This window comes from Apteryx mantelli, chromosome 18, assembly GCF_036417845.1.
Source record: "Apteryx mantelli isolate bAptMan1 chromosome 18, bAptMan1.hap1, whole genome shotgun sequence".
NCBI classification, from domain to species: Eukaryota; Metazoa; Chordata; class Aves; order Apterygiformes; family Apterygidae; genus Apteryx; species Apteryx mantelli.
The window spans coordinates 2,418,287-2,444,500 of NC_089995.1; the positions used below are offsets into that span (position 1 = coordinate 2,418,287).

At 50.3% G+C, this 26,214-nt stretch overlaps 2 protein-coding genes across 2 annotated transcripts in view; both read left to right on the forward strand.

The window, feature by feature from the left end:
* LOC106499895 (fer-1-like protein 4) overlaps positions 1-3,803 on the forward strand; it is a 45,641-nt gene extending 41,838 nt beyond the window's left edge. Inside the window, exons 43-45 of the mRNA XM_067307442.1 lie at positions 1,037-1,326; positions 2,024-2,124; positions 2,768-3,803. Of these exons, the coding sequence (XP_067163543.1) occupies positions 1,037-1,326; positions 2,024-2,124; positions 2,768-2,948 (572 nt within the window). The 3' untranslated portion in view covers positions 2,949-3,803. The remainder of the gene's footprint in view (positions 1-1,036; positions 1,327-2,023; positions 2,125-2,767) is intronic.
* Positions 3,804-4,691: 888 nt separating this feature from the next.
* Positions 4,692-26,214, forward strand: part of LOC106499896 (arf-GAP with SH3 domain, ANK repeat and PH domain-containing protein 1-like) — a 38,500-nt gene continuing 16,977 nt past the window's right edge. The window contains exons 1-11 of the mRNA XM_067307959.1: positions 4,692-4,817; positions 13,986-14,058; positions 14,469-14,614; positions 15,861-15,935; positions 18,775-18,824; positions 18,938-19,067; positions 21,719-21,804; positions 22,298-22,373; positions 23,810-23,896; positions 24,460-24,560; positions 25,988-26,057. Coding sequence (XP_067164060.1) covers positions 4,692-4,817; positions 13,986-14,058; positions 14,469-14,614; positions 15,861-15,935; positions 18,775-18,824; positions 18,938-19,067; positions 21,719-21,804; positions 22,298-22,373; positions 23,810-23,896; positions 24,460-24,560; positions 25,988-26,057 — 1,020 coding nt within the window. The remainder of the gene's footprint in view (positions 4,818-13,985; positions 14,059-14,468; positions 14,615-15,860; positions 15,936-18,774; positions 18,825-18,937; positions 19,068-21,718; positions 21,805-22,297; positions 22,374-23,809; positions 23,897-24,459; positions 24,561-25,987; positions 26,058-26,214) is intronic.

Below are 26,214 nucleotides of genomic sequence, written 5' to 3' on the forward strand. Positions count from 1 at the left end.
CACCCTGCTCCAAGCAGGACTAGATTCAAAGTGGCTCAGATTACTCAGACCTTTTGTGAGTGAGTTTTGAATATCTCCAAGGATGGACATCTCAGAACCCCTCTGGGCCCCTGTCCCAGGGCAGCACCATTCTCATTGTGAAGTTTTTTTCCTTAGTTAGTTTGCCTTGCTACAAGTTGTGCCCGTTGCTTCCCATCCTTTCACTGCACCCTTCTGAAAAGAGTATCCAGCTGTTTTCTAGCTCCCTTTAGGCTGTGGAAGATGCAATAAAATCTCTCCTTCATCCTCTCTTCCCTGGGCTGAAAAAACCCAGGTCTCTCAGCCTATCCTTCTATGACATGTACTCCAGCCCTGACCATCTGGGCTACTGGAGTCTCTCCAGTTTGGTGACACCTTTCTTGTGTTGGGGACCCAAAACTGGACACAGTTTCCAAATGCAGTCTCACCAGTGCTGAGCAGAGGGGAACACTCACTCCCCTCAACTGCTGTCTGTGCTCTTGCCAATACAGCCCAGTATATGGTAAGACTGATTTGCTGCAAGGGCTCAATGCTGAACTGGGACAATAGCCTCTTCCAAAGGGAACAGGGGTGCAAGGCCAGGCAGGGGAATGAACTGAGGCTGTTGCAGACGTGAAGACTGACTTGAACCTTTCAATGAGTTTTCCAGATTTTATAATTCCTTATTAAAGTTTGCAGGGGGAAAGGGGAGCTTGGGCATGCGAGGAGAGCAGGGTGGGTCATGGCAATGGAGTGAAAATGACCCACTGTACCACCGGCAAACCAGACTGGCCATATCAGAAAATGGAGAGACAAAGCTGTGACTTCTGCCTCTTAGTCTCTAACTCTTGGTCTGGTCTTTCTTATGCTGAGCTTCAAGTTCCCCTCCTGAAAATGAGCAGGAGTCTGCTAGATCATTCTGGCAGCTGGGACCTGCTGGTGGTGGCAGGAGCATGGCTGAGACAGGAAGAAAGATAGCTAGTGCGTGAGGCTGGCCTCAGGATTTCACTAGGAGTTCTCCTCTTCGGTGTTCCCACAGGCTCCATTGAGCTGAAGCTGCATGACATGGTGCGGGCAGCCAAGAGCTCAGAGCATTGCACCATCAAGATGGCCAAGGAGAATGCCACACCTCGCTTCTCCATCTTCCGAAACAAGCGCATGAGAGGCTGGTGGCCCTTCATCAAACTCAGAGATCAAGAAGATGAGGAGAGAGAAGAGAGGGAAGCCAATCAGAAGAAGAAGAAGAAGAAAAAGAAGAAGTGGAGTAGCTCGATCAAACCAGAGGATGTTCAGTTCACAGACCCCAGTGGAAACAAGTACCTCCTGACGGTAAGACAAGGTGCTGGCAGGGGTGAATGGAAAACCAGTGTTTCACCTTTGTCTTGACAGGGCAACCGGTCCTGCTTGCACATTGCCTGCAGCCAGGAGAGACCTAGCTGCCTGGGGCTTTGTGCAGGGTCCTGGAGACTTGTCCCATCTGCTGCAAGTCCAGAGCTTCATCTCACACCGAAGTGCCAGCTCCAGTGATGTGCAGTGGGCGTCCACCCTCCCATCTTCCTCTGCACTTACCATAGAGCAGTGCTTAGCAAGGGCAGCCTGTGAGGTGCACGTGGCTCCCTGTCAACCAGACAGGACAGCACCAAGATAGGCCTGTGCCAGAGTCTCTGCCTACTCTGGACAGGCAGGTACTTAGTGTCCCAGGGCGACTTGCTGCTGGTGGCCCTGTTGGTGGACCATAGTTTGTCCCCAGAGGCAAGTTGTATTCAGTACTAGTGTGGAAGGCTGCAGCCAAATCTGGAGAGCTGGGAAGTGCATTATAAATACAGTGCCTTCCCGGAAAACAGTTTCTGGCCAGGCCACAGTTCCCTCTGGTTATGAAGTGAGAGATCTCTGTGGCTAATGGCTGGAGAGAAGAGTTGATTGCTTGAGCATCTGTTGGTGGAGCTGGGAGATAAATACGCAGTCCTGGCAGGTTTGTCAGTGAAGCAACATAAAGCCTGCGGCTCAGGTATGTTCTCCCCTCCAGGGTAAGGTGGAAGCAGAGCTGCAGCTGTTGACCGTGGAGGAGGCTGAGAAAAGTCCTGTTGGTTTGGGCCGAAAAGAACCTGAACCCCTGGAAAAGCCCAAGTGAGTATTCATGTTCATCACCTTTAAAATGGGCAGAGTGGGGCCAGGGATAGCTGTGTTCTCTGGCAGCTGATCATGTGGGAAGAGGGAGCAGGCATCGATTCGTGAGGAAACCAAGAGCAGAATCAAGAGGCCCTGGGCTAAGGGGGTCTGCAGGACTGAGGCTGCAAGTGGGTTCCCAGAGCTTAAGTGGATCCAGCAGGCATTGTGGCTGCAGCAGCTGGGCTAGAGCTGATCTCAGCAGGTTCCTCAACCCAGCTGTGCCACAATGTCGTTCCTATGAAGGGCAGCTCCAATTTAACCATGTGAATGTACCCAGCTGGCTGCGCAGGTTCGGAACAGCTCTGCTGCGTGCTGTCCTGGAGGCGCAGTGTCTCTAGCACTTTCACAGGAGCTGTGGTTACTGCATCGGATGTGGGAGAGAGGAGAGTGTGGGGTGGGGGACCCCCTTCTCTTCCCTCAGGCAGTGGGATTGGTTAGGGGAGGGAGCAGGCCAGGCCATGCAGCTCCCCAGATGATGCTTTCCTCAAGTAGCAGGAAGACCTAGTGGCCCATGATGGAGGCAGGGCACCAAAGCAGAGGGGACAACACAGTGCTCTGTGAGTGGACCCTCGGCTAAACTCTTCTTTCCCTTCTGTTTCAGCCGGCCAAAAACATCTTTCAACTGGTTTGTGAATCCCATGAAAACCTTTGTGTTCTTTATTTGGAAGCGGTACAAGAAGTACATCATTGTGCTGTTCATTGCTGCTGTTCTGACCGTCTTCCTGGTTCTTTTGATCTACACCATGCCTGGATACATCAGCGAGAAGATCATTAATGGATAAATGCTCTCTAGAAAAGAACTGCTCAAAGATGGGGGGGATTATTGCAAGAACCAAGACTGGACCAGAAAGTTTAATGAAAGTCTGCAGATTCCCAGGCAACCTTTGAGTGAGATGCTTGGAAAAGTTGCCTGTCTTTGAGTGGTTGTATTTCATGCAAAGTACCCATGAGATGTTAAGTAACCAAGCAAGTAACTTACAAGGCAAACTCCTTGGAGGACCAGTTACAGCTTTGGGATAAATTTGTTCTTTGTTGAACTGAGGTGTGGGGGGGAAGGATTGGAAAACTATGATGGCTGGGGCTAGCCACACAGACTTGGCAACTGAAACCAGCTGTTGTCATTGGGAGCACTTCTGGCAAGGATGGTGATGCACAGAGCCATCTCCTCCCATCGCTGCACCTTCCACTTATGTTCCAGCTTGACAATACCTGGCACTTCCCAGGGCTCTGCCTGAAGAATTCAAAACAGCCTTCACATTTTATATGGGGAAAGGTAGGTCTTGTAGAGAGTCCTGGTGGAGGTGGGACCCAGGAGACCTTTGAAGGGGGCTCTCTGGGGTGCTGCTGCAGCGGCTTGGTGAAGGAGAGAAGAAGGACAACACAGCCAAAATCCACTTTCAGTGTTGTTTTGAATCTTCATTTCCACTGGAATAAAAGCTCCTTGCCTGCTCTCTTCAACGTTGTTTGGACTTTCTGGCTGCTTTCTCAAGCCTGAGGTCTGCCTGCCTGCACAGTCCTCTCTGATGTGCTTTCACCCTTCCTCCGTGACAGCACAGTATTGGGACATTGGTGTGGATGTTGTCAATGTGAATCTGTATCGTGTTGGGCTGATGTAAATTACATGAGACTCATTCTCAGTATGGTCTCCACTGCCCTGGGGTTCCTGTCCTCTGCACAGGCTTTACTGAGACAAGCCCTGACATTTACTTTGAAGCAGGTTTTGTGACCCAGAGCAGACAACTGTTTGCAGTGGGAGGTTTGCTGCGTTTATAGGAACTTCTTGCCTGTGTATGTGCCCAAAGTATTTAGAAATGGGCCAGACATGGTCGGGGTGAGGCCTCTGGCTGGGACCCCGCAGCCCCTGGTTGGGGGTGGGCCCAGCCGGGCCGCTGGGCGGGCGACCCAGCATGGCAAAGAAGGGAGCCCTCTCTTCCCACCCCCAAGGGTGCCCTTAGGCTGCAAGGGGGAGCGAAATGGGCTGCTCTGGGCTCGGTTCCTGCAGCACCAGGGCTTGGGCTGCCGGGGAGCGACAGCGCTGCGCTCAGCGCCGCCTCAGCCCAGACTTTGGGGGTCGGCGGTCACAAACAGCACCCTGCACATCTAGCAGTGCCCATGCCCCCCAGCATGACCGGTGCTCCCAGCAGGGCCAGCACCTGCCCCCAGGCGGGTCCTCGGCGTTTGAAACCGCCCTCAGCCGCACTTTCCACATTGCCACCAGACTGTGGCTCCCTGTGACTCAAAATGAAGCGTCAGTCGCTTTCTTCCTCAAAACGTTTTAGCTCGTACTCACAAGATTGCTATCTGTGTCACTGTGTGTGTGTGTGTGTGTGTGTGTGTGTGTACGCACGTGTATATATACGCAGGGTCGTGTGTGCGTGTAGGTGTGCGGGGCAGGCGTGGGGAGCGTGCGTGTGGGCCTGGGTGTGTGAGGCGAGGGGCTCCCTCCTGCCCCGGGGCCCCGGCCCGGCCCCGGCTGCGGCTCCTGCAGGCAGTTCCCCTTTCTGGCGCCGCCTCGCCGCGGCACCATGGCGGCCCTCATCTCGGTGCGCGACTTCGTGCAGCAGGTGCAGGAGGACCTCAGCTCGCCCACCACCTCCGCCTTCGTCAGCCACATGGGCCGCTGCAAGGCCGCGGCCAGCAGCCTGGAGGAGGTGAGCCGGGGGCCGGCGGCTGCCGCAGGGGCTGAGGCCCAGCCCTGCCCCCCAGCGGGCTCCCTGTGGGTGAGGCCGGGCCGCGACCCCCTGTGCCCACCAGGGACGCGGTGGGGTCCTGCCCGTGGGGCCCTCGGCCTGGCCGGGGCGCCCAGCACACCCCAGCGAGGGCTGTTGCGCCCCAGCAGGGCGGGCGGCAGGGTGGCCTTGGGGAGGGCAGGGTGGCCTTGGGGTGGCAGGGTGGCTGCGGGGGCGGCAGGGTGGCCACAGGGGCAGCAGGGTCGCCGTAAGGACAGCAGGGCAGCTACAGGGATGGCAGGGTGGCTGCAGGAGTGGCAGGGTGGCCACAGTGATGACAGCGTAGCTGCGGGGGTGGCAGGGTGGCCGTGGGGGCAGCAGGGTGGCCGTGGGGATGGCAGGGTGGCCAGGGGGGGTGGCAGGGTGGCCATGGGGACGGCAGGGTGGCCACATGGGTAGCAGGGTGGCCATGGGGACAGCAGGGTGGCCATGGGGGCGGCAGGGTGGCCGCAGGGGTGGCAGGCTGCGGGAGCGCTCGGCCAGGCCCTGCTTCCCTCCGAGCTGCGAGGAGCAAAGGGTCCCTTTGGGGGCTGTTGCCGGTGGGGAGTTGGCATGGGTGGCAGGCACGTCTTTGTGGCACGGGAGGACGCTGCTGGTGCGGTCCTGCAGGATTTGCGCTGGCTCGGGTGCCAGCGTGTCGTTTGGCGTAACGCGTGAGTGCCCTGGGGGACCCTGCTGCGCTGTGCAGGAGGATCCAAGGCAAAGCTGGCTGCAAAGGTGTGTGAAAGGGTCTAGCGGTATCAAGAGGCTTGGTGGGAGGTTGACAGCTGTCAATCAGTGGCAATAAGTGCAAAGGAGGAGAGGTTCATGAGGAAGGGTTGTATATCTTACTAGGCTGACGCAGAACTGTAAAAAGAGTATTGATTTTATTTTATTTTTGCCTGGACAAGCATCAAGCTAAAAACAAAACAAAAAATTAAAGGAAGTTCTTTGTGGGGGGTAGGTTATTTGCTTACTTTTCCCAAGTTAAACTGTGGGATTCACTGATGTGGGCCATTTGGAAGCCAAATGTATAAACGGTTCAAAAAATTCCCAAAGACTAGATCAGAGCTGGCTGCTAAATGCAGTGGCCAACACAAAGCTACTTACTCATGCCGAATGCCTTCTTTGTTTCTCCACCAATGACGAAAAGCAAAAGACCCCAATACTCACTGTCAGTCTGCTGTGCAAGAGGGGAAGGGTTTGCTGCATGCTGCCAACATGCACGAAAGAGAGTGAGAAACAGTGCTTCGTGCCCCCCAGGAAAACCCAGGGAAGGGATGAGCAAGGGAAGGACCCCGGTTCAGCAGAGGGTCTGGCTTTCAGCAGCTTGCTGGCCATGCTCAGCATCTCTTTGCCCAGCTCGAGCTGCCTTTACATTCGTGGCTTCTGAGGACTCAACTGAAAACTGAGACAAGTACAATGTAATCACCATGCTGGCCTGCTCCCAGGCTGATCAAGGTCCTGCTCCCTCACAACAGAGAGATTTTTGCCGCTGTCTTGGGGGAGAACGGGATTATTCATGGTTGGCTACCCACATTGGCTGACTTTCCATATGGCTGGGTGGTCTAGAGGGCCCCAAGCCCCCTTGGTGCCTCCTCCTGCTAGGTCTAATAAATATGCTGGGAGCAACCGAACAGCATCCTCTCCATGCCACATTCCTCTTTATTTTGTAGTTTCAGCACAGAAGGGGAAGGTACCCAGGACTTCACCAGGATCTGTTGGTGGGCTCTGACCACTGCACTGTACTGAAGTCCTCCAGAGCTTGGGATCAGCTAGCAGACCTCTGCAGGCTTTGAGTGGTGTGTGGAGCCTGTAGATCGTTTTGTCAGAGATGGTCACTGTGTTTTCTGTACAAGTCCTCAGGTCTCTGGAGGCCAGAACTTGCTCATGAGCCCTAGACGTGGGGCAATTTCCTTGTGTTGCTTAATTTTCAACTGTTACTCTATTACCTCTACCCAAAGAAAAGCTAAAACTTCAGTCATTCAAAATAGAGCTGCTACATCAGGAAGCTGTGGTTAGAGAGAAAAGTGCATACTACCAAGTTTGTTCAAGTCTGCAGGGCTCTCAGCTTGGGACTTATCTGTCAGAGTGGACAATAAGCTCAAGATAAAAAAATCCTGCTGCTGTGTTGTAGCCCTTGGCTGAGCAAGGAGAGCCCCAGCATGGTGTGAATTGAGCCTGGGAAGTGTGGGCCAACAGGGTAAAAGAGAACTGAGCTGTAGGGAGTTTAGCTGCAGGAGAAGGAGGTCAGCAGCTTTTCCACTGCTGACTCTGGAAGCAGATCCTCAAAGGAGAAGGCATGCAGCTCAGCTGAATGCAGAACCAAATCCATGCCTTCAAGGCAAACTAATGCAGGTAAAAATACAGCCAAGGAAGGGAATTTGGGGATTCCTGCACTGAGTGCCAGATATATAATTTTGTGCCTTGTGGTCAGCTGCTGTGTGCAATTTAAGCAGTTCATGATCCTTGGAGAAAGTGCTGCTCTTGAAGCTGGGCTGACTGAACTGGGGGAGCTCAGAGAGGTGGAGCTGCTGATTGGTGAGAGCTTCAGGGTTGTCATGGAGCAGCCTCACCACTGAGGCAGACACCCTGGTGCTGCTCCTTAGAGGGAGGAGAGCTTCCTGGCCTGAAAGCATCAATCTAGCAAGCAGAGAATGGTCCCAAAGGTGGGGCTGAGTCACTTTCGGAGTTAGGTTATACCTTCAGGGAGGGGATTGTCAGGAGAAAGGAGGAGGCAGGCCCAGATGTGGGAGATCAGAGCATCTGTGTGGAGAGCTGAACTTCTGATAACAGATGACATGTAAAGATGAGTGGCATCACAAGGGACCTGGACAGGCTCTTGCAACAGCTTGGGGAAGAGGTAGCAGGAGGGAGTGAAGGGGGAGAGAGAGAGAGAGAGAGAGAGAGAGAGAGACTCTGGAGGCTATTAGGAAGTTGAAGACCAGGGTTTCCAAAATGCCCCCTCCCAGTGCCAAGCGCAAGGCCAAACAGAGTCTGATTGTGTGGCTAAAAATCTGGTTTACGGTGGAGGAGATCAGAGATATTTGGAACTGGGAAAACTGCCCAGGTGGAGCCTCTGCAAGAGAGACACACTTCGTCTAAGCTGAATGGGAGCTGACAAGTACAGAAGAGTGCTTGGTTCAGAAGTGTGTGCTCTGAGCAGGAGCAGCTCGCTCCCTTCAAGTAAAGGAAAGGGTGACCAGAGTGAAATTGGAGCTGACAAAGAACTGTTGGGACAAGTAAAGTCTCATTTAAACAAGAAACAGAAAATGAAACCCACCTGCTGCAGGTCTCTATGCAAATGCTCGAAGTCCAAGAATATAAGGAGAAAACTGTTGTGTCTAGCTGTAAAGATGGATATTGACATAATAGGAGTACCAAAACTTTGTGGAGGGACAGCAGGACATGGTAGTGCCAGGGTATGAAGTGTTCACGAAAGACAGAGTAAGCAGCGTTAACAGAAGAGGGGTGCAGTAGGATCACTAAAAGGCTCACTAAGAATTCTTTTTTTAACCTCCATCTGAGTAAAAGCCACACTGGTGTAGGATGCTTAGACTGAAGATGTAGCTCTATACATTGCTCTGTAAAGTATCCATGGACAATCAGGCATCCACAAGAGAAGGAAAACTTGACTTAGTCCTGAGCATATAGAAATGACCACAATGTCATTAGAATTGACTTTGTTGCTGGAGCAAGGGAAAACCAAAATACTCACCATTATTGTACTTAACTTTGAAAAGGAAAACAGTATAAAAGTTAAGAAGCTAGAAAGAACTTAAAAGAAACATGCAGAAGGGAAAAATGTCTCCAGCTGGCATGGAGACCTTTTGAAAACACCACCTGGAAGGCTCAAAGCAAACATTTTCCACTTATCAAAAGAGACTTTAGAAGGATTCCCCTCTTCCCTCCATAAAAAAGAAAGAAAAGTTGTGATGGGTAAATATTGGAAATAAAAATGAGTGTTCACTTGAGGAACGGTATGTCCAAATGAGAAAAACCAGAAAGAATCATAGACTAGCAGAAAGATGTGGAAGCACAAATATGACTGTCCAAAAAAACTTTGAGGAACAATTTTTAAAAGGGATGGAAATTACTATTACTAATTACTAATCAGTAATCCTTTTCAAACACAGGCAGGAGCAGGAACCTCATCAAAGAGGCAGTAGGTCTAATGGATATTCAGGGCATATAGGTCTGTTGGAGGAGAGGCAGCATGGCTTTTACAGGGGGAAATCAGGACTCACCAATGTGTTGCAGGTTTATGAAAAAATCTGCAAACTTCAGAGCAAAGGATATAGCTGGCTGGTGTTGTCCACTTGGATTTCCAGAGGTGTTCAGTTGGATCCCTCATCAAAGGCTTTTAAAAGAACTCAGCTGCCACAGGATAGGAGGGAAGGAATTCCCATGGTTAAATATTTGGTTAAAAGACAAATCGGAGAGTAGGAATAAATGGTGCATTTAGAGGGAGTGGCCCGTGGAGTATGAGACATAAAGAGGTGAGGGAGACTGCAGCAATGTCAGGCTGGCAGGCTGCTGAGAGGGGCATGGATCACACAGACACGCAGGCTCCTGATAAGATGGAAAGAATGACATTTCCCAGTAACCTAGGGGGTTGTGCAGGATTTGCTACAGTCCAACAAGTAACTGGTTATTGGCCTGAGAGCAAGGAAAGTAGCACCCTGCAACACCAGAGTGGGAAGGGAAGGGATGTTTCACAAACTCTGTTATTTCCGATCTGAGTTTTCTCTGTTTCAAAAGTTCCTTATTCCAGGTTTGTATAAGACTTGGCCTTCAAGGTTCAAGCCCTCGTCTTCCTACCAGCCCTCATTTACCTTGCTACTCTTGTCCAGCTTTACTACCAGAGAAGGCCCTCTGGTCCATGTTCCTCCTCTGCATCCTCCCCTGCATCATGTAGTACCCAGCAATGCCCAGTACTGTGGCGAGCTCCTCTGGATCGCAGTCTGATGGACAGTTCAGCTCCAGAGGCAAAGCTGGTATCTCTGTTGTGTGGTTATTCCTGTGTGAGAAGCTAACAGCATTAGTGAGCTCTATGGCCTCCTCACATCTTGCCTCCACAGTCTGTGCCCATATCATTGTCCCCTGGCACATCCCTATACTAGGAACTATGTTGAAGGTGGCATTGGAGTCTCGCACTGAAACTTTTGGAAACAGATCACGGCCAACACTTAACATCTTTGCCAGCTCTGTCTGTGAACTGGCTATTGCCAGGAAGCGCTTGGTGAACTTACGGCCCCCACAAGGTGCCTGAGCTTCTGGGAGGAGGCAGGGGAGGGGGGGGGGCATGTGTCTGGAGGATCTGGAGAAAAGTCCAGGTGTCAAAGAGGCACCACAGCAAGTTGAGCACACAGCTCAGCTGTAAGTATTGTGTCTCTTTTGCTGCCTCTGCTGCACAAAGCAGAGCTGAGAGGGGGTTTGTGGCATGTGTTTCCTCCTGCTTGTTTTTACATTAAAGCCAGGTTTTATTTAGACTCTTTGGGCAGTGATCTGGCTGGGAGGAAGGCACCTGTGCAGGACATTAAAGCAAAAGGGACTCTCTGGTGGCACCTTGTAACTCCTCTGGTTGGTATACTGGGAAAGTAGCCAGTGCTTTGAAGGGTCCAGGTGATAATCTCAGCTTTTGTCCCCTTGGTTTTCTTCAGATGCTGTTTTATCTCAAATGCTCCATGAGGCTCCAGTGCTCCTCTGTACAGGGTCAGAACATTCCCAGGCTGCCCTCACACTCCCACTCAACCTTGCTGCAAAACTAATGACATTTCTGACTGCTCCACCTCCAGGAAAGGAGCATGATCACTCCAGGCTGCCTTTCTCCTTCATGAACAGGAGAGAAAAGCATGAGCTGCATTTTGTGCCCCCAGCTGAAGGAGGAAATCAATAACTGAAAGGTTATTTTTTTGCGTCAAGACTTTTCAGGAGATTAGACTATGTTTGTGACAGTTCATCTGACTTCTGATGCAGGGATTTCCCATCAAGAGTGTGCATGAGTGAGAGTGATTGGGGTGTGCAGCACCTGCAGGCCTGCATGACATGGGCCCCTGCATGTGTGAGAATGGAGGGTGAGCTCCCTCAGCACGTGTGATAGTGCCAGCTTGCCCCTTTGCCACACGCAGTCCTTCTGAGGTTGCCGCTTCTCCCCTGTGTGGCGCCGGGGACTGGAGGGTCCACAGGCACCATCACTGTCAACCGCCACCAGTGTGTATAAAGATCTGGAGATAAAGTCTGTGTTCTTGCCTTTCTGTGCTGCTAATGTCTAAAGATAGCCTAGAGGTTTCTCTGAGGTGTTGATCTTCTTGTAGCCCTTCACAAAATGGTTGAGGTTGGAAGGGACCTCTGGAGATCACCTAGTTCTCCCCCCCACACACACACACTCAAGCAGGGTAAATGCTATGGTATTTGAGGGGCCTGTGGTTGGAGGCCTGAGGGCCAGAGAAAGCAATACAAAGAGGAGGTCAGGGATGACTCAACCAGAGCTTGGTAATACTGGCCCCGAGGGCAGAAATGTGAGAATAGAGTCATCAGTCTTCAAAGGTGTAATGAAACCCATTGTCTAGATGTGTAAATTAGACGTTTCTGATTTCTAAACAGATTAGAAATGAGGTGCACAGTTTTAACAGGAAATGTCATTAATCACAGAGACAATATACCAAAAGATGAGATGGAGTCTCCACCAATATAAATTTAAATCCAGAGCACATGTTTTTCTGGCGTTATATCCTCCCAGCAACTGCCCCACTCCCCAGCATGGCAGGAGCAGCAGCAGGAAGCACTGTTCTGGATTCCCGTTGGCATCTCTCTGCAGGTCAGGGTGGCTGGTCACGGTGGTCCCCACTGGCTGCCGATGCTCTAGTGCTCCTCCAGATGCACCACTGAGTGGGGCAGTGTTTCTCCCACCATTACCCAGGGGAGAGCCCCCAGGGCACGGTTCGTGTCCCTGAATTTGAAAGTCTGCAGTGGATGCCCTTTGCCTGGGCTGGTCCTCCCTTGACTGTTTGTGCAATTGCTGGAGAGAAACATTGGACCAGCAGTACCGCCCATTGTAAGCTTGTGCTGTCTGAAAGAGGCCATAAGAATTGTGTTGGAGACATGCCTGTTTGCTTCTGTTGCCTGTGAAGCAAGCCCTGGGTGACATGGTTGGGGGCTGTCTAAGGTTAGTGAGATGAATCCCACAAGCTGTGGCTCAAACAACTGCAGCAAGCTGCAGCCCGGCAGGGGACTGTGCCTGCCCTGTGGTGGCACTCACAATAACCATGTGGTTGTGCTGGGATGTTAGTCCTTGAGATCTTGGTTTAGTTTAAACTGATTTTCCAAACACAGGGATGAGTCCCTCCAACATCATTGCCAAAGAGCAATGGTCAAACATGTCAGGTGCCTTATCCCACCTTTTCCCTTCTTACCTTAACTCACCGGGATTTCTCTGAAACATAACACTGAGTTCCCTGGATTTGTAATGCTTGGTGTGAGCACAGTCAAGCTGGCCCTAGAGGTGTCTTGCATTAATTACCCCAGGAGTCTCAGTCCTGGAGCCTGAGTGTTTGGCTAGAAACCTCAGTCCCATAACTGGACTGGACAAAAAGGTGCAAGTGCAAAGGGTCATGGATGGCAGCTCTTGCCTGGCTAGCTCTAAGCTCTGCAGGGAGATGCAGCAGAAAGTCTGGTAACCCCTATTTGGGGATTTAAGTCCATAATTCAAGATCTCAGCATCTCTGCTTCACTGCATTGAGCTCTGGAAACATGCAGTTAAGTTTCCAGCACTAATGGTCCCTGGGTACTTATATGTTTGTTTATGGCGAAGTCCCAAAAATGCCATGGTCTTGACACTGCTGTTCAACAAAGAGCCTGACTCATGTCCACCTGTTACAGGGGTTCACCCATGTGGCTTGGCTGATGTAGTGCTGTCAGTGAGGCGTCAGACCATGCTTTGCACAAGGGAGTACAAAGACAGCTGTGGTATCTTTCCCCTGGGTGCTTATCCGACACCTCCTTCCATTCAGTTGTTAAATGGCCTTAACTGTAGCATGAAACTCCACCCTTAGTTTTTCTTTGTGTTACCAAATTGCTGTAAAACCATTTGTATGCAAATATCAACGTTTCTGGTTTTTAAAAGCTGGGCCCTGTCTTCCAGCTCTGGCAGTAAGGCCCATATGCAGAGCAAAGTCCTGTCAATCCCCACAATGCCAGTCTGGCCAAGGAGCTGTCAGGACTCACATCAGTCTGGTGAATAGGCCACACCTGAAACACTGCTCTGGAAATCAGGAGGGATGTGGAGAAATTGGAGAGGGGCCAGTGGATGGTGATAAATAAGCAGAGGTAGAAGTAGCTGGGCTGATTTAGCCAAGCAAAAAGGAGACTGGGCAGGTTGGGGGGGGGGCTGATAACCTACAGCTCATCAAAAGGCAATTACAGAGGCAATAGTGCCAAGCTCTTTTTGGCAGTGTCAGATGGTATAACAAGGAGCAACAGCTACAAATTGTGGCTCAGGAGGTTCAGACTGGACGTTTGGAAAAATTGCTTCCACAGAGGGTGGGGCACCCCTGCAAAAGGACACCAGAGAATTGGGGAATCTCCGTCCTTGGAGGGTTTCAAAACTCAAATAGGCAAAGTGTGGCCAACCTGATCTAGTATTGGCAATAGTCCTGCTCCAAACAAGAGATTGCATTAGAGCCCTACCAACCAGCACTTCTGTGAATAGCATCTGTCTCATTCAGTCTCTGATAAGCAGAGAGTTTAAATGCCTCCAAACCCTTCCCCTCAGCCACCCATGCTTCCTCCTTCCAGCCCCAGAAATGGCTTGGACAGTGACAGAAACACAATTTGTGGCTAACAGATTTTCTTGTCTCTTAAACCCCCTGCTCTACAGTCCTTTTTCTGATATATTTTCCAATTTGCTCTTTATGCTTGATCACTTCTTCCAGAAGACCATCAGGAAGGCTTGTTGGCATTTATGATACATATGGATTGCTACCACTAGGCCATCATCCACCTGCTGGCAGGGCAGTCAGGCATGGGGATGTTGAGACTTGTGCTGAACTCTGTGGGTTATGGAAGTGTCTGTATGGATGTAGGCAGTGACTGTCTTTTCTGTGTTTCTAGGCCTTGGATGCAGACCGAGTTGTGCTGCAGAAGATGAGGAAAGCAGTGAAGGCAGAGCATGCCTGTGGACAAGGTCAGGACAGAACAGAGACCAGGGAGTGGGGAGATGGGTGACAGGGGGCTGAGGGGAGTCCTCACAGCAGATTGGATTGATGGCAGCTGGGAAGTTGGGTGTGGGAAATGTGTCCACTGTCTGAGGTGTGTGTATCTCCCCAGGCCTGCAGCTCTCAGGTCTCTGTAGCTGCTTTTGTTCATGCCCTTTGCCAGCTGGCAGCAGAGCGAGCCGCAGTGCCCATGGGAGCTGGGCAGTGGCTGCAGGTAGTAGGATGGTAGGCAGTGGAAGGCAGCAGGAGCCACATGCTCTGGTCCTAGAGCAGAGCCAGGCATGGTGACTCTTGGGAGGGAGGCGGGGGGGGGGGGAGGGGTGGGCATTCATCCGGGCCTTCCCTCTGGGCGCACTCGGGACTGTCCACATTCCTCCAGATCTCATCAGCCACATCGAAGCCCACATCGCTGCCCAGGAGAAATTCTCAGCCAACTACCAGCTGGAGGGTGAGGAGCAGCTGGCCAACGCCTTTAGCACATTCGCAGCCTTCTCCCAGGAGCTGCTGACCTCTGTCAGGAGCCTGGTAGGCAACCCTGTCCTCCACATGTGCATCTAAGCAGGGTCCCATCACAGGCACCCCAATTCACAGGGGTCAGGAGGACACTGGTGGGGGCCTGCCTCTGACACACGCCCCAGGAAGAGTGGGAGGCACTGGTCTGCAGTCTGGATGTCTGAGCTCATCTCCTTCCTGAGAGAGAGAGGTAGGAGTGTGTAGTGTGCTGTTTTAGAGCAGGTGATACAGCCTATATGGCTGAAGCCATCTTTGCTGACTGGCAGCTAACCTCTGATGCTGCTCAGAAGAGGCAAGTTCACATGGTGGCCGGCCAGGAAGGAGGCTGGGTGTTTCCCGTTCTGCACACAGTGCTTACAGGAGCCCAATGGGAGTCCCAAGGAATCATGCCCATTGATCAGAGCCAAGGTTTGGGCCAGGTAAACGACAGGCAATGCTTATTACATGGTGGTGAGTCAGTCTTGAAGGGCTTTGGGGGATGCGGTGCAAAGCCTCTTCCAAGGAGCCGGGATATATCTCCTGCACCAGTTTCCAGAGGTTCAGGGTGAGCTGGGGTACCTCTTGAGCTCTTCAGAAATAGTTACAGGAGCTTTCAGGAGAAAGCAAACTTTGCTGCAGTGACACATTTGATTAAACCTGGCCCTTCAGCTATGTTGAAATGTCTGGCTGGGGATTAGCAAGGAGCTGGGCAGTGCCGGGGGGAATCGCAGAAGAGCTGGCTCTTGAAGCCATGCTATCACCAACACTAGATCAGGCTAGCTGTGGCTTTGCCCAGCTCAGTGTTGAAAATCTCCAGGGGTGGTTTTTGGGTGACTGTTTTCTAAAGTGGTTTGTTTCACAGCCTCCCAAACAGCTCCGCTTCCTCAACACAGGGAGTGGCGCAGGTGCTGGCACCAGGCCTGGGACTCAAGCCACTGAAGCAGGATATGTCCGATGACACCCTTAGGTGGCCTGGATGTAGCTATCAGTAGGGAGCAGCGGTCTGGAAGAGGGATAGAGCTATTGCAAGTAGGTCTCAGGGCAGCAGGAATGCACTGAGTCCACAAATGTTTTTTGTGGCCCTGGGTCTCACTCCCCCTCATGCAGTATTAGCACAAAACACTCTTCCCCCACGCAGGGCTGGGGGGGCTGAACATTTTGAGACATAGAGCTGAGGGCTGCATCAACAGCTGGATCCAGCTTGGCATTTCCAGGGGATCTCATGCTAGTCTGACCAGCCTGGGCAGTGCTGGCTACATAATCTCTCTCTCCTTTTCAGTTGCAGAGCTTGTACCACAACATTAACTTTTCCCTGGAGTCACTAATAAAGGGCGACTTGAAAGAGCTCAAAGGGGTAAGCAGAGACTGAAAGGACTGCAAAAAAAAAAAAAAGGTGCTAGCAAGCCGGGGGATGGAGACAGAGAGAGTGGCAGCTGTGGGGTCTCATCCCTGGCCCACGTCCCACTCTCTGGCAGGGTGTTGCAAGGATATGTGTTGGCCTGCCTGAGCCACCTGTGCGCCAGGTCCTGCTCGCTCTCCCGAGGCTGGGGCCTCACACCAGAAGTCAGGCTAGCAATGCCCCTTAGCTGGTCCCTCTGCTTGTTTTGCAGCTGAACACACAGCTGAACTCAGAGGAGTCTGGAAGAGTTCACTACACTGGGAAAAACAAAACTGTTGTACACCAAATAGTTACAGTTTCCAGGTGCACAGACTCCCCCACTGTCTCTCAGTGAGGTCCATCCCTTGCAGGCCCACCTGTGGTTCCTGCACATACATGTGTTAGGATACAGGTGTTTGTGTGAATCTGAACATGCATGTGTATATCCACATATGTCTCAGAGATTACAAGATTGCAAGTATTAAAGTGAATGTATAATTTGCTTTTCCACATTGTAGAACATTCATAGAACTTCTCAGTATTAATCAGTGTAGATTTTAGGAAAAGCATCAAATGCTTATTTAATTTTGTTTTTTTTTAACCAATGGAAAGGTCATGGTGATCCTTGGTTCTTGCACGTACCTGTCTCTGTGACTGTACTCAGGTCTTCAGCTCTGTGTGTTTGTCGCTGTGTGTATCTGAGCAAATCAGTGCAAGTGCCTGTGGATGTTTTAGGGCGGAGAAGGCTGTATGAATGAACTGACTCTGATTGCTATTCTGGAACTAGGTCACTGTAGAGGGATTGCTGGTTCATAGCTTGCATCTAACATGATCAAGCAGCTGCCAGTTGTGATCTGCTACCATTGCTCTTTGGGTCACTTTGTTCAGGTACTTTTAGCCTTGGGCACAGGGTCTCTACAAGCAGAATATGTACAACTTGCTGCTATAGAGCAATTATTTATTAGCTAAAATGTACAAAAGATAGCTAGGATTTAATGAGCTACTAGACTAAGCATTAATGTGCTTACCACCCTGATAAGACACCCGAGGAGTCTGTGCTGGCCAGGCAGATCATGTCAGGAGGAGCAAGGTCAGCTCTGCTGCTCCCTGGAGCAGATTCTTGGTATTGCTGAGTTGCTGTCTTCCACCAAACCCGACACTGATGACCCTGACAACACTGACAAACTCTCTGTTTTTTCTTCCTTTAGGATTTTATACCTTTCCATGTTAGTTTTTTTTCTCTTGAATCCTTGATCCTGTTTCAACAACCCAGACTCTGTAATTTTATTTTTCTTATTTTGGACTCTATGGACTTTCTCACAGCTTTTCCCCCAACTTATCAATTGCCTCAGAAGTCTGTGCCAAAGTTATACAGCTCAGTTGTATCAGAGCTGGGCCTGGGACCCTTGGAACGGGCAGTTGAACCTCTGGGAAAGCTTGGGAAGACTATCGGCAGGATTATGAAAAGAGAGGGTTGAGACCTGTGACAGAACTTGGGGACTTCCAAAGGACTAATGGCCAAATATGGAGAAAAATTAGGAGCATTTAGGCAGAAAATTGGGAACTAGCACTATATAGGAACATGAAAGTGGAAGGAGAGAGCAAGTGGAGTGTAGTAAGTTGATAAAAGAATATAAATATGTGAAGGAAAAAATCCTCTATTTGCATTGTTATAGACAATGTCAAGAAGATAGAGAGCCAAGAAAATCTGGCAGAGAGAGATGAAAACAGCTGTCCACAAGAAATCATGATCAAGCTGATGATATTTCTAATGGTGTCCCACAGGAATCAGTGCTTGATCTGAATCTATTTGGTATTTTCATCAGAAGGGAGAATTTGTCCTGGCAAGGTTCTGCTTTGACATAAAGAAAAAAAAAAAAATCACCTTGAGGAACAGTGGAGCATTGGAACAGACATCTAGAGAGGCTATGAGAGATCCATCTTTAGGGCTTTCAAGGTCTGCCTGGACAATGCCCTGAGCAACCTGGTCTGAATTCAATATTGCTCCTTCTTTGAGGAGGAGGGTGGACTAGAGACCTCCTGAAGTACCTTCCAACTTGAATTAGTCTGTGTTTCTATGACACAGAGGTTTGCAGAGCAGTAAACAGTGAGAAAAGGGCAGAACGTGGGTGATCTGAGTAAACAAATACATTTGAACATAGCAAAATAGTAACCACTGAAGAGAAGCTAAAGCCATCCAGTCAAATTAGAAACAGATTATGGCTTTTTAACAGCAAGATTAATTCACCATTAAATGAATACATAGAAGAATAATTGGATTCTCTTGATGCTGTCAGGTTTAGACACGTTTCTGATGTCTTTGTGGGAGGTGTTTTAGTCAAACACAGTGTTCTGGCTTCAACAAATGAGACACTGGTAGGTACTTTCTGACTTGGGTGTTTCAGACCAGATGTCTTAGTGATTCCTTCTTCCCTTAAAAATGTGAGTCTGTGAAATCTGAGTGTAGGTATGTACATGTCTACCTGATGCACATGTGTATGATATATGTTGTGGTGCCTATGCATGTGTGTATTTGCATGCCTAGTGCCTATTTGCACGTGTATTAGTGTGTATGCAAGCAAGTACGTAGTGCCTGTGAGTAAACCTGCGCTGGAGTGGATACTTGTTTGCTGTATATGTAGGTGCAGAGACATGTGAGGATACTTTTCTGGGGAGGGACAGTCTTATGGACAGTCATGTACTAGTCTGCAAGGCCCTTTCTGCTAGGGTGACCCAGTGGGAACTCAGTATGTTAAGGCTCAAGAAGAGCCTGTCCTGGACACAGTCATTAAGTGGTGCCTTTGGCTCTCCCTAGGAATTCAAAAAACCATTTGAGAAGGCCTGCAAAGACTATGAGAGCAAACTGTAAGTTGTCATGCTTCCTTGCCCCAAGGTCATACTTGGAGGCTTGTTTTTATCCGACTTCACCAAAGAACAGTCAGATGGAGTCTTTCATGTATCCTTCCTCTTTCTTTGAGTGCAAAAATTGAGAAGGAGAAGCGAGACCTGGCAAAGCAACATGGGATGGTGAGGAGTGAGGTGAGCGGAGGTGAGATCGCAGAGGAGATGGAGAAGGAGCGCAGGACCTTCCAGTTAAACATGTGTGAGGTAATGCAGGACGGGGCGGGTTGGAGCAGCAGCAACACAGCACAGGACCCTGGGAGTCTGCCCAACTCCTCCCTGTCCCTGTTCTTTACACTCTGCCTGTGTAGTTCCTCTGTGCCAGTGTCACTGCTCATGTCACCGAATAGCCTCGGCTGTCACAGGTGCCTCCTGCATCTCCCTGCTTGCTCCCCAAAAGGCTGAGCTGTGGCCATTGGCTCAGAGTCCAGGCTAACATGCCCCATTTCCAGAGATGAGTGAAGCTGTGATCCCAATGCTGTGCTCCCCGTTTCTTCCTGCCTGAAGCTAGGCATTGCCTCAGTCATCTCCTGGATTACCTTTACTGTAACCTGACTTGCCCTGTACTCTGCTTGCAGTCCTTGGACACCAGACTCTGGGTTTTGCAGTCCTCCCTTGGGGTTCCAGGACAGTGCTGGTTGCTGGTGCTCAAGTCTGCTCCTGGAGCTGTTTCAGAGTCACTGTATTGGCATTCAAGGAACGAGTTTTCCTTCCTTTGGCACACAGCAGCCACATCATAGCCCCGGGAAACCCCAGGCTGGAGCATGCAGACATCAGCAGTGATTCCCATGGTGGCGATTCTCACTTGTCTTCTGACCTGGGCTTGTTCTCAAGTTGCTTTGTTGTCTGAATACACACTGATTTTTCATTTGTGACTATCTTCTATCCCTGATCAGTCGTGCTTGTGTCTGTGGTATGGCTGGTGTTTTTCTGCCTTTCTGAGATGCTGAAGCGCCCTGGGGCCCAAGGCTCTGCCTGGAGAACTGGCAGCATTGCTCTGCTCTGCCTCTGGGGAGCAGTACTGAGGTGGGCTGCAAATCTCCAGAGCCCACTGCTCAGCAGGTCGAGTCCATTGTGCTGGGCCCATTCCCTCAGCTGGTGAGCTGCTCTGGGTGAGAGGGGCTGATGAAGCAGTTTATCTGAAGCCTGAACCTATATTAACCTGGTAGTAGAGATGCAGATTGAGAAAAATCCCACAAAGCCCTTGGATTGAGGCTTCTTACCAGCTGCTTCTTCTTGATCCTGGCCTTGGGGTTGCTGCAGATCCTGACCACTTAAAGCAAAGATATGAGCAATGGCTAGAAAATGCCTCTGCAGAGGAGAAAAGGGGGAGGATTAGCCAGGGTACATCTTCCCCAGCTGCTTCTCTTCTGCCAGGCGCTAAGGATTTTGGTGCCGAGGCCCTGGCAGGCTCTGGGAGAAGGATGTTCCCGGTGGGAAGCACCCCCTACGTGCTGGTCCCCACTTCAGCCATGTCTGAGCACTTCTGGGCAGCTTGGCGGATGACTCTCATTCCCCCTGTTCCCTTCTGTCCCTCTTCCTCCCGTTTTGGAAGTGGTTACTGTGTCCATACCAAAACTACTGTTCTACTGCAAATATCAGAACTCCTTGTCTTACAGAGCTGCACTGTCCTTAGAAAGAGCTCGCAGATCATGGGAAGGTTTCGTTCTGTGTTGATGTGAGTCCATGTGTGGCATTCAGGTTTCTAATTCAACATGTAGGCCATTTCTGAGGGGCTGTCTTCTAGGAAACACTTCTGATGGATGGAGGTTGTTTTGAATAATGCCCTCAGAATAAATACAGGGAAGTTTGAGGTTGGCCAGCGTAGCCTGTATATATTTAGAAGCTAGCTTGCTATATTGCCCTGTGGATCTTCTGTACGTGGTAATTTGTACGTTGTCTTTTCTATGGTAGTTGTAATGTCTAGAAAGCTGATGCTGTTGTAAGAGTATTCCAGACACTGATGGAGAAATACACAGAATAGAAATTTTCCTCATTGTCAGCCCACCGACTGAAAAGGCCATCTCTGTATCTTAGATATAGCACAGGTTGAGAACTAGTTATTTTGAATCACTTCCTCATGGTGGGCCACAAATAGGTGGGTATATTGTGTGGCCATTTTTCTGCCTACAGCCACACTTTTATTTTGGAAAAAGTGTTTGTTTTTGAATGTGAAGTTGTTATGGGTGAGAACAGACTTTGTGAGGTGGCAGATAATTTTGGGCTGGAAATCTGAGTGTCAGCTTGCTTCTGAAGGTCCTCAAGATAGGCTGAGATGCCAGCCACATATAGGATGTAGGGAGGCAGGTTGGCAGCACTGGCGGTAGCAGTAGGGTCAGGCTGTGTATGGGTGAAGTCAAGTGTGTCTTGAAGGAATCTGGCTCTTGAGTGATGAGGTTTGAAGGTTTATAGCAATGCTGGCAGTTCTTCCGTGAAAGCACCACGGCTCTTGTGTTGGGTTGCCTTTTGGTGAATCTTTTTAGGGTGTATAAACTGAGTGTTTGTCCCAATAAAGAAAGCCCAGAAAGCCCACCTCCGAGTGTCCACCACTCTATTGTCCAGATCTCAACTGGTGCTGAGAAGGGTAGTGAAGTGCTGGAGTGTTGATGATAGGCCATGGGAGAGCTGCTGGCAGGGTGCTTTTAAACCCTTGTCAAAGCACTTGTGTTCATGGCTCTGCCTGCCACCAGCTTCTCACCCCATAAAAGCCACGTGAGGCGCTCACATCAGGACAAGACTGCCAGAAAGGGCCACAATGCACTGCTCTTCACTGGCAGTGGGGGGGAACATGAAAAAGTACATAAAAAGCATCTCCTCTCTAAGCTACAAATTCAGTCCCTGTGTCCTTTTCTCTTCAGTATCTAATCAAAGTGAATGAGATCAAGACCAAGAAGGGGATCGGCTTGCTGCAAAACCACATCAAGCACTGCAACTCACAGTTCAAGTAAGAGCAACCGGTAACCTTTCTTCACTCCCTTTCATTCCAGAAGCACTAGTTTTTAGAGGGGATCTGGGAGGTAATCTAACTTGAAGGACCTAGAGTTCCTTTGGTTAGCTCTGCCTGGCTTGTAATATGCTTAAATTCCTCTTTTCCTGGAGGTGATGGAGGCAAGGATCTGAATGAGATGTGTTTATTTTCTTTAGTCTGACATTTTTGTAAGCCAGACAATTTGTGTATAAAGCACACCACAGAAACCTGGGATGTGAGGGAGGCAGAGTGCTGAGCATTCTGCCTGAATTTAACTGTCTCCAAGTGTTGTTAAAATATGTTTCCTAACAAAATTTTTGTACTACAACTATAAAGGAAAAGTGCTAGCTGCTGAAGACACGATGGGTACTGAGGGAGGAGTTCAGGAGGACCTGGAGTGTGTATGGTTTACAGTCACTGCTAATAGCAGGATTTCAGAATATATTCTTACGTTAGCTTCTCCTATCAGTTTTTTCCAGGAATGTTTAAACACAACAATAAAACTTAAGAAGTTTACAGAGAAGCTCATCCCAGAGCTGCAGAGTGTGAGTATGCATCTTAACTTCAGTGCTCCAAGTGGGATGCAGAGATAACTATCCCCGGGCCTCTTCTTCCTCTACAGAAGCAGAGCTGAGGGCTTACGCAGTTCTTTGCATCTATTAATCATTATTTCTGAGGCTCTAACATGTAGTGGCCCCACTGCAGGAAAACTTAGCCATCAGTGTGAATGGGGAAATTATGGTGCCTGTGCCCCAGGGCACAGAAGGGGAAGAACAAGCATAAAAGAAGCACTAACATGTTCATCTGTCAAAGCCCTTGTTGCTTTTCAGGCTTTCTGGTTTTTCATTTGTGCTCTTAGTTTTCTCTGTCCATTGCTGCCAACTCAAGCTCTTAATGTTTTTCTTCGAAGACTTTATTGAGCTCTAGAGGCCATTCTTAGAGGGCTGTGTAAGCCTTGTGACCTCTAGCTTTTGACTTTGGGCTCTGTCAGTCATATATGGCCTGGAGACAAAAAGAGTTTTTCAAAATGGCAAGGCATAGGGTGTGTTTTCAGAGATAGTCTAAATGCTCAGGTCCCAGATGGCATGAAGTCCACCAAGTGCAGCAGAAAGCTTATGTTGGTTTCCCAGTATTTCTAGATCTGAGTTCCAGTTTGCCTGGGCTTGCTAGGCCTTCCCCATACGTCCATGGAAAGTCATAATTTGCAGAGAGGCCTGGGATGTGTTCATCACACAGATACTGTGTGTCACTTGTACTCATCTCCCCTGGTTCTGTAGCATAGGTCTCCTTTGGGCATTTGATATTTTGTTTGAATCCATTTGCTTTATCAGAGTTACCCTGTTTGCTCCATAATTTATGATCATTCATACTAAAATTAAAATTCAGTACATAACGATCAAAAAGAAAGGAGATGCCAGCCCACAGCCAAGGTGAGGTAACTGAGCACAGCAAGCAATGTCTTACAGATTCCTCATATAGACAAAACCCCAGGTTCCATTTCAGGGCCACATTCCTCCTCCAAGCTCCCTGATGGAAATAAACTTTTTGATGACTTGGAGTCCTTTTAATTATTTTAATTACTGATGCTACCAAAGTTAAAAAGAACAACTACAGTGAACGTCAAGCTTTTTGTTGCTTTTACACTGTGGAGAGCTGAAAACAGCTACTTTCTCAGAAAATAACATGGTTTCTAGAATGCAGGAAGCTCTCCCTGTGGTCCAGGGTTGCAAGAGAGTGCTCCAGGCCCTGGGGACATGCCTGCTTCCCTCCCTTTGTAGCTGTTTCTGTTGAAGTACTTTTGCACATGCTGCATACCATGGAATAGGCCTCGGTGCATCCCACAGAAACAGGAAGTCATTGAGGGCAGAAGGTTGCATGGAGGCACCTCCGCTTCTCCCAAGAGAATGAGTGGGATGTGGCAGCTGAGGCAGAGGCCTCCTCCTCCCATGCAAGGGGCTCACTGTGCTCTGGCGCCTTTCAGATGAAGATTGGGCAGGATGAGGAGAAGAAGCAGCTGTGCTCCCTTCGGGATCAACTGAAAACAGCATTGCAGCTGGAGCAGAAAGAGGTAAAGTCTAATTCTTCTTCCAAGGGAACATGAGACAGTTGCACTGCAGTGTCCTTGAGGACAGGACACGGCAGTTGCTTATCTCTGCCCTCTGATGTAGGAAGTTATGGGGTTTCTAGTCAGCTATGGGGGGGCACAGGGACCCTGGCAGTCCCACAAGGGCATGCTCTTCATTGGGAGTGGTGGGGCAGGTGTAGCCATCAGGCTAGCATGCTCCTGGGGCGCCTGTAGCTGGGTATTATCTGGTTACTTCCTCCCTTCTGCCCTAGGCAGTCTCTGTCCCAAAGCAGCTTTATCAGAGCAGCTGCCACCTTGTGTCACCCTGGCAGCGTATCCCAGACATGCGCAGGCCTGGTTGCCGCATCCCTGGGAGACACCCAGACTGCCAAGGCACCAGCGGGGCGATCCCCTGAGAGGGGGAGGAGCAGGGAGCAGGGGGACAGAGCTGGCATCTCCCATCCCCAGCACAGTAGCAGCTGCCCTGCTCCTGTCTTTGCCTCTCTCCCCAGGGGCACTTGTGGGGATGAGATGGAGACTTGCTGCTTTTTCTCTTCTTCTGCCAGGATTCTGGGAGCAAACAGGCAGGGTACAACATGCACCAGCTGCAAGGGAACAAGCAGTATGGCACAGAGAAATCAGGGACCCTCTTTAAGAAAAGTGATGGGTAAGTTAGGATCCTGTGTGCCCCTTTTGATGCTTCTTTGAGCAGGTAGAATGGCTGAGCCACAAACCTGGCCTGACTTCTGCACCCACCTCCCCCTCGTGGGAAGGAAGAACCACCTCCCTCTGTTTGCTTTGAGTGGGGCTCCCACCACCTTCATCCGATGCCCCAAGTTCTTGTGCTCGGAGGGACAGGGAACAGTTGATGCCTCTCCCCCTCTCTCTTGACATCTCATGACTTTTCAGACCTCCCGCCATCGTCTTTTCCAGGCTGAAGAGCCCTGACCCCTGCAGCCGTTGCTTGTGTGGGAGCCATTTCACACCTCGGGCTCTGCTTGTTACTCTTCCCTGTGCCTCTCCCTGCCTGCTACGGCTCTCTGCCGTGAGGGCGGACTCGGGGTGGCTGCACTGGGGATTTATGCACTGGCCTGGTGAGGTTTTCTGCTCTCTTCTCATTTCCTTTCCTCCCCAGTCCTGACTCGTCCTTTGCCTTTCCATCCTTTGCCTCTGCCCTCATAGTTCATGTATTGGGCTCAGCTGTCTGCACAGTGAGAATTAGGGGAAGGAGCGGAAATGCGGGGTGGATTAGACACAGTGTGGGTCAGTGTTTCCTTGGAGAAGGTATCATGGACCAGAAGGGAGAGAGAGCCGGCAGAGAGGCCAGGTTCCTGTCACACTCCTTCGGACCAGCTGTAGCACTGCCTGTCCTGCGCTCATCTCCCAGGAGCTATATCATGAGCTGCTGGAAACTGCTCTGCTGCCTTTGGAGAGAGGATGTTCTCCCAGTGAGTGGGAGCATGGTGGCAGGGAATTGCAGGGTCCTGCGCTGGGAGATTTGCTCACATGGAAAGGACCAGGAAAGGTCCTACAAAGACCTGAAACTGGGCAGAAAATAGCGAACTGGGCTTATGAGTCATGTTCACCTCAGATTAAAGTTCAGTGTCTTTTACCTTTCAGGCGGATCTTTTCAAACTCTTCCCTGTATTTTGGTCTGCTCAGCGTGACAGTCCCAGAAAAGCCAACCTGGGCAGCCCAGCATGTAGCAGTTCAAATGTAATGGTTATAGGTGTCTGCTGAGGACTCCTGGCAGGACGAGGGTGAGCTGTATGCTCTCCTAGCAGGTTCTGTTCCTCTGAGGGATGCTGTGTGCCTGTATCACCTCCACAACAGCTGTGCTGCCCACCTGTACAAGCCTCTCCTTATGCCCTTTGCCATATGCCAGGATCTTCTCAGCTCAGAGCAGACCAAGAGTGACAGATCCCATCTGTGGCAGCCAAGCCAGCATGCCTAATGAGGAGCTGTGGCCCCCCGCTGTCCCTTACATGGCTCTTGTGCTCACCGATGCTGCACAGGGCTGTACAGCATGGTCAACTCCTCTGCACAGTGGGACTCTGTGTGGGTCCTCTCGATTCATCCTCTGTTCATTTCCAGGTTGAGAAAAATCTGGCAGAAGAGGAAATGCACCATCAGCAATGGCTACCTGACCATCTCCCACAGCACGGTAGGAACCGCTTTTTCCAACCCCATGCTGTTGCTGCCTGGGAGCTGCTGCCCACCACTGCAGCAGCCTCACAGAATGCTGGTGGCTTCCTGAGAGCCTGGCAGAGCCCTTGTGCCTGTTGCTTGCCATGCTGGGCTGCCCCAATGTAGCATCTGTG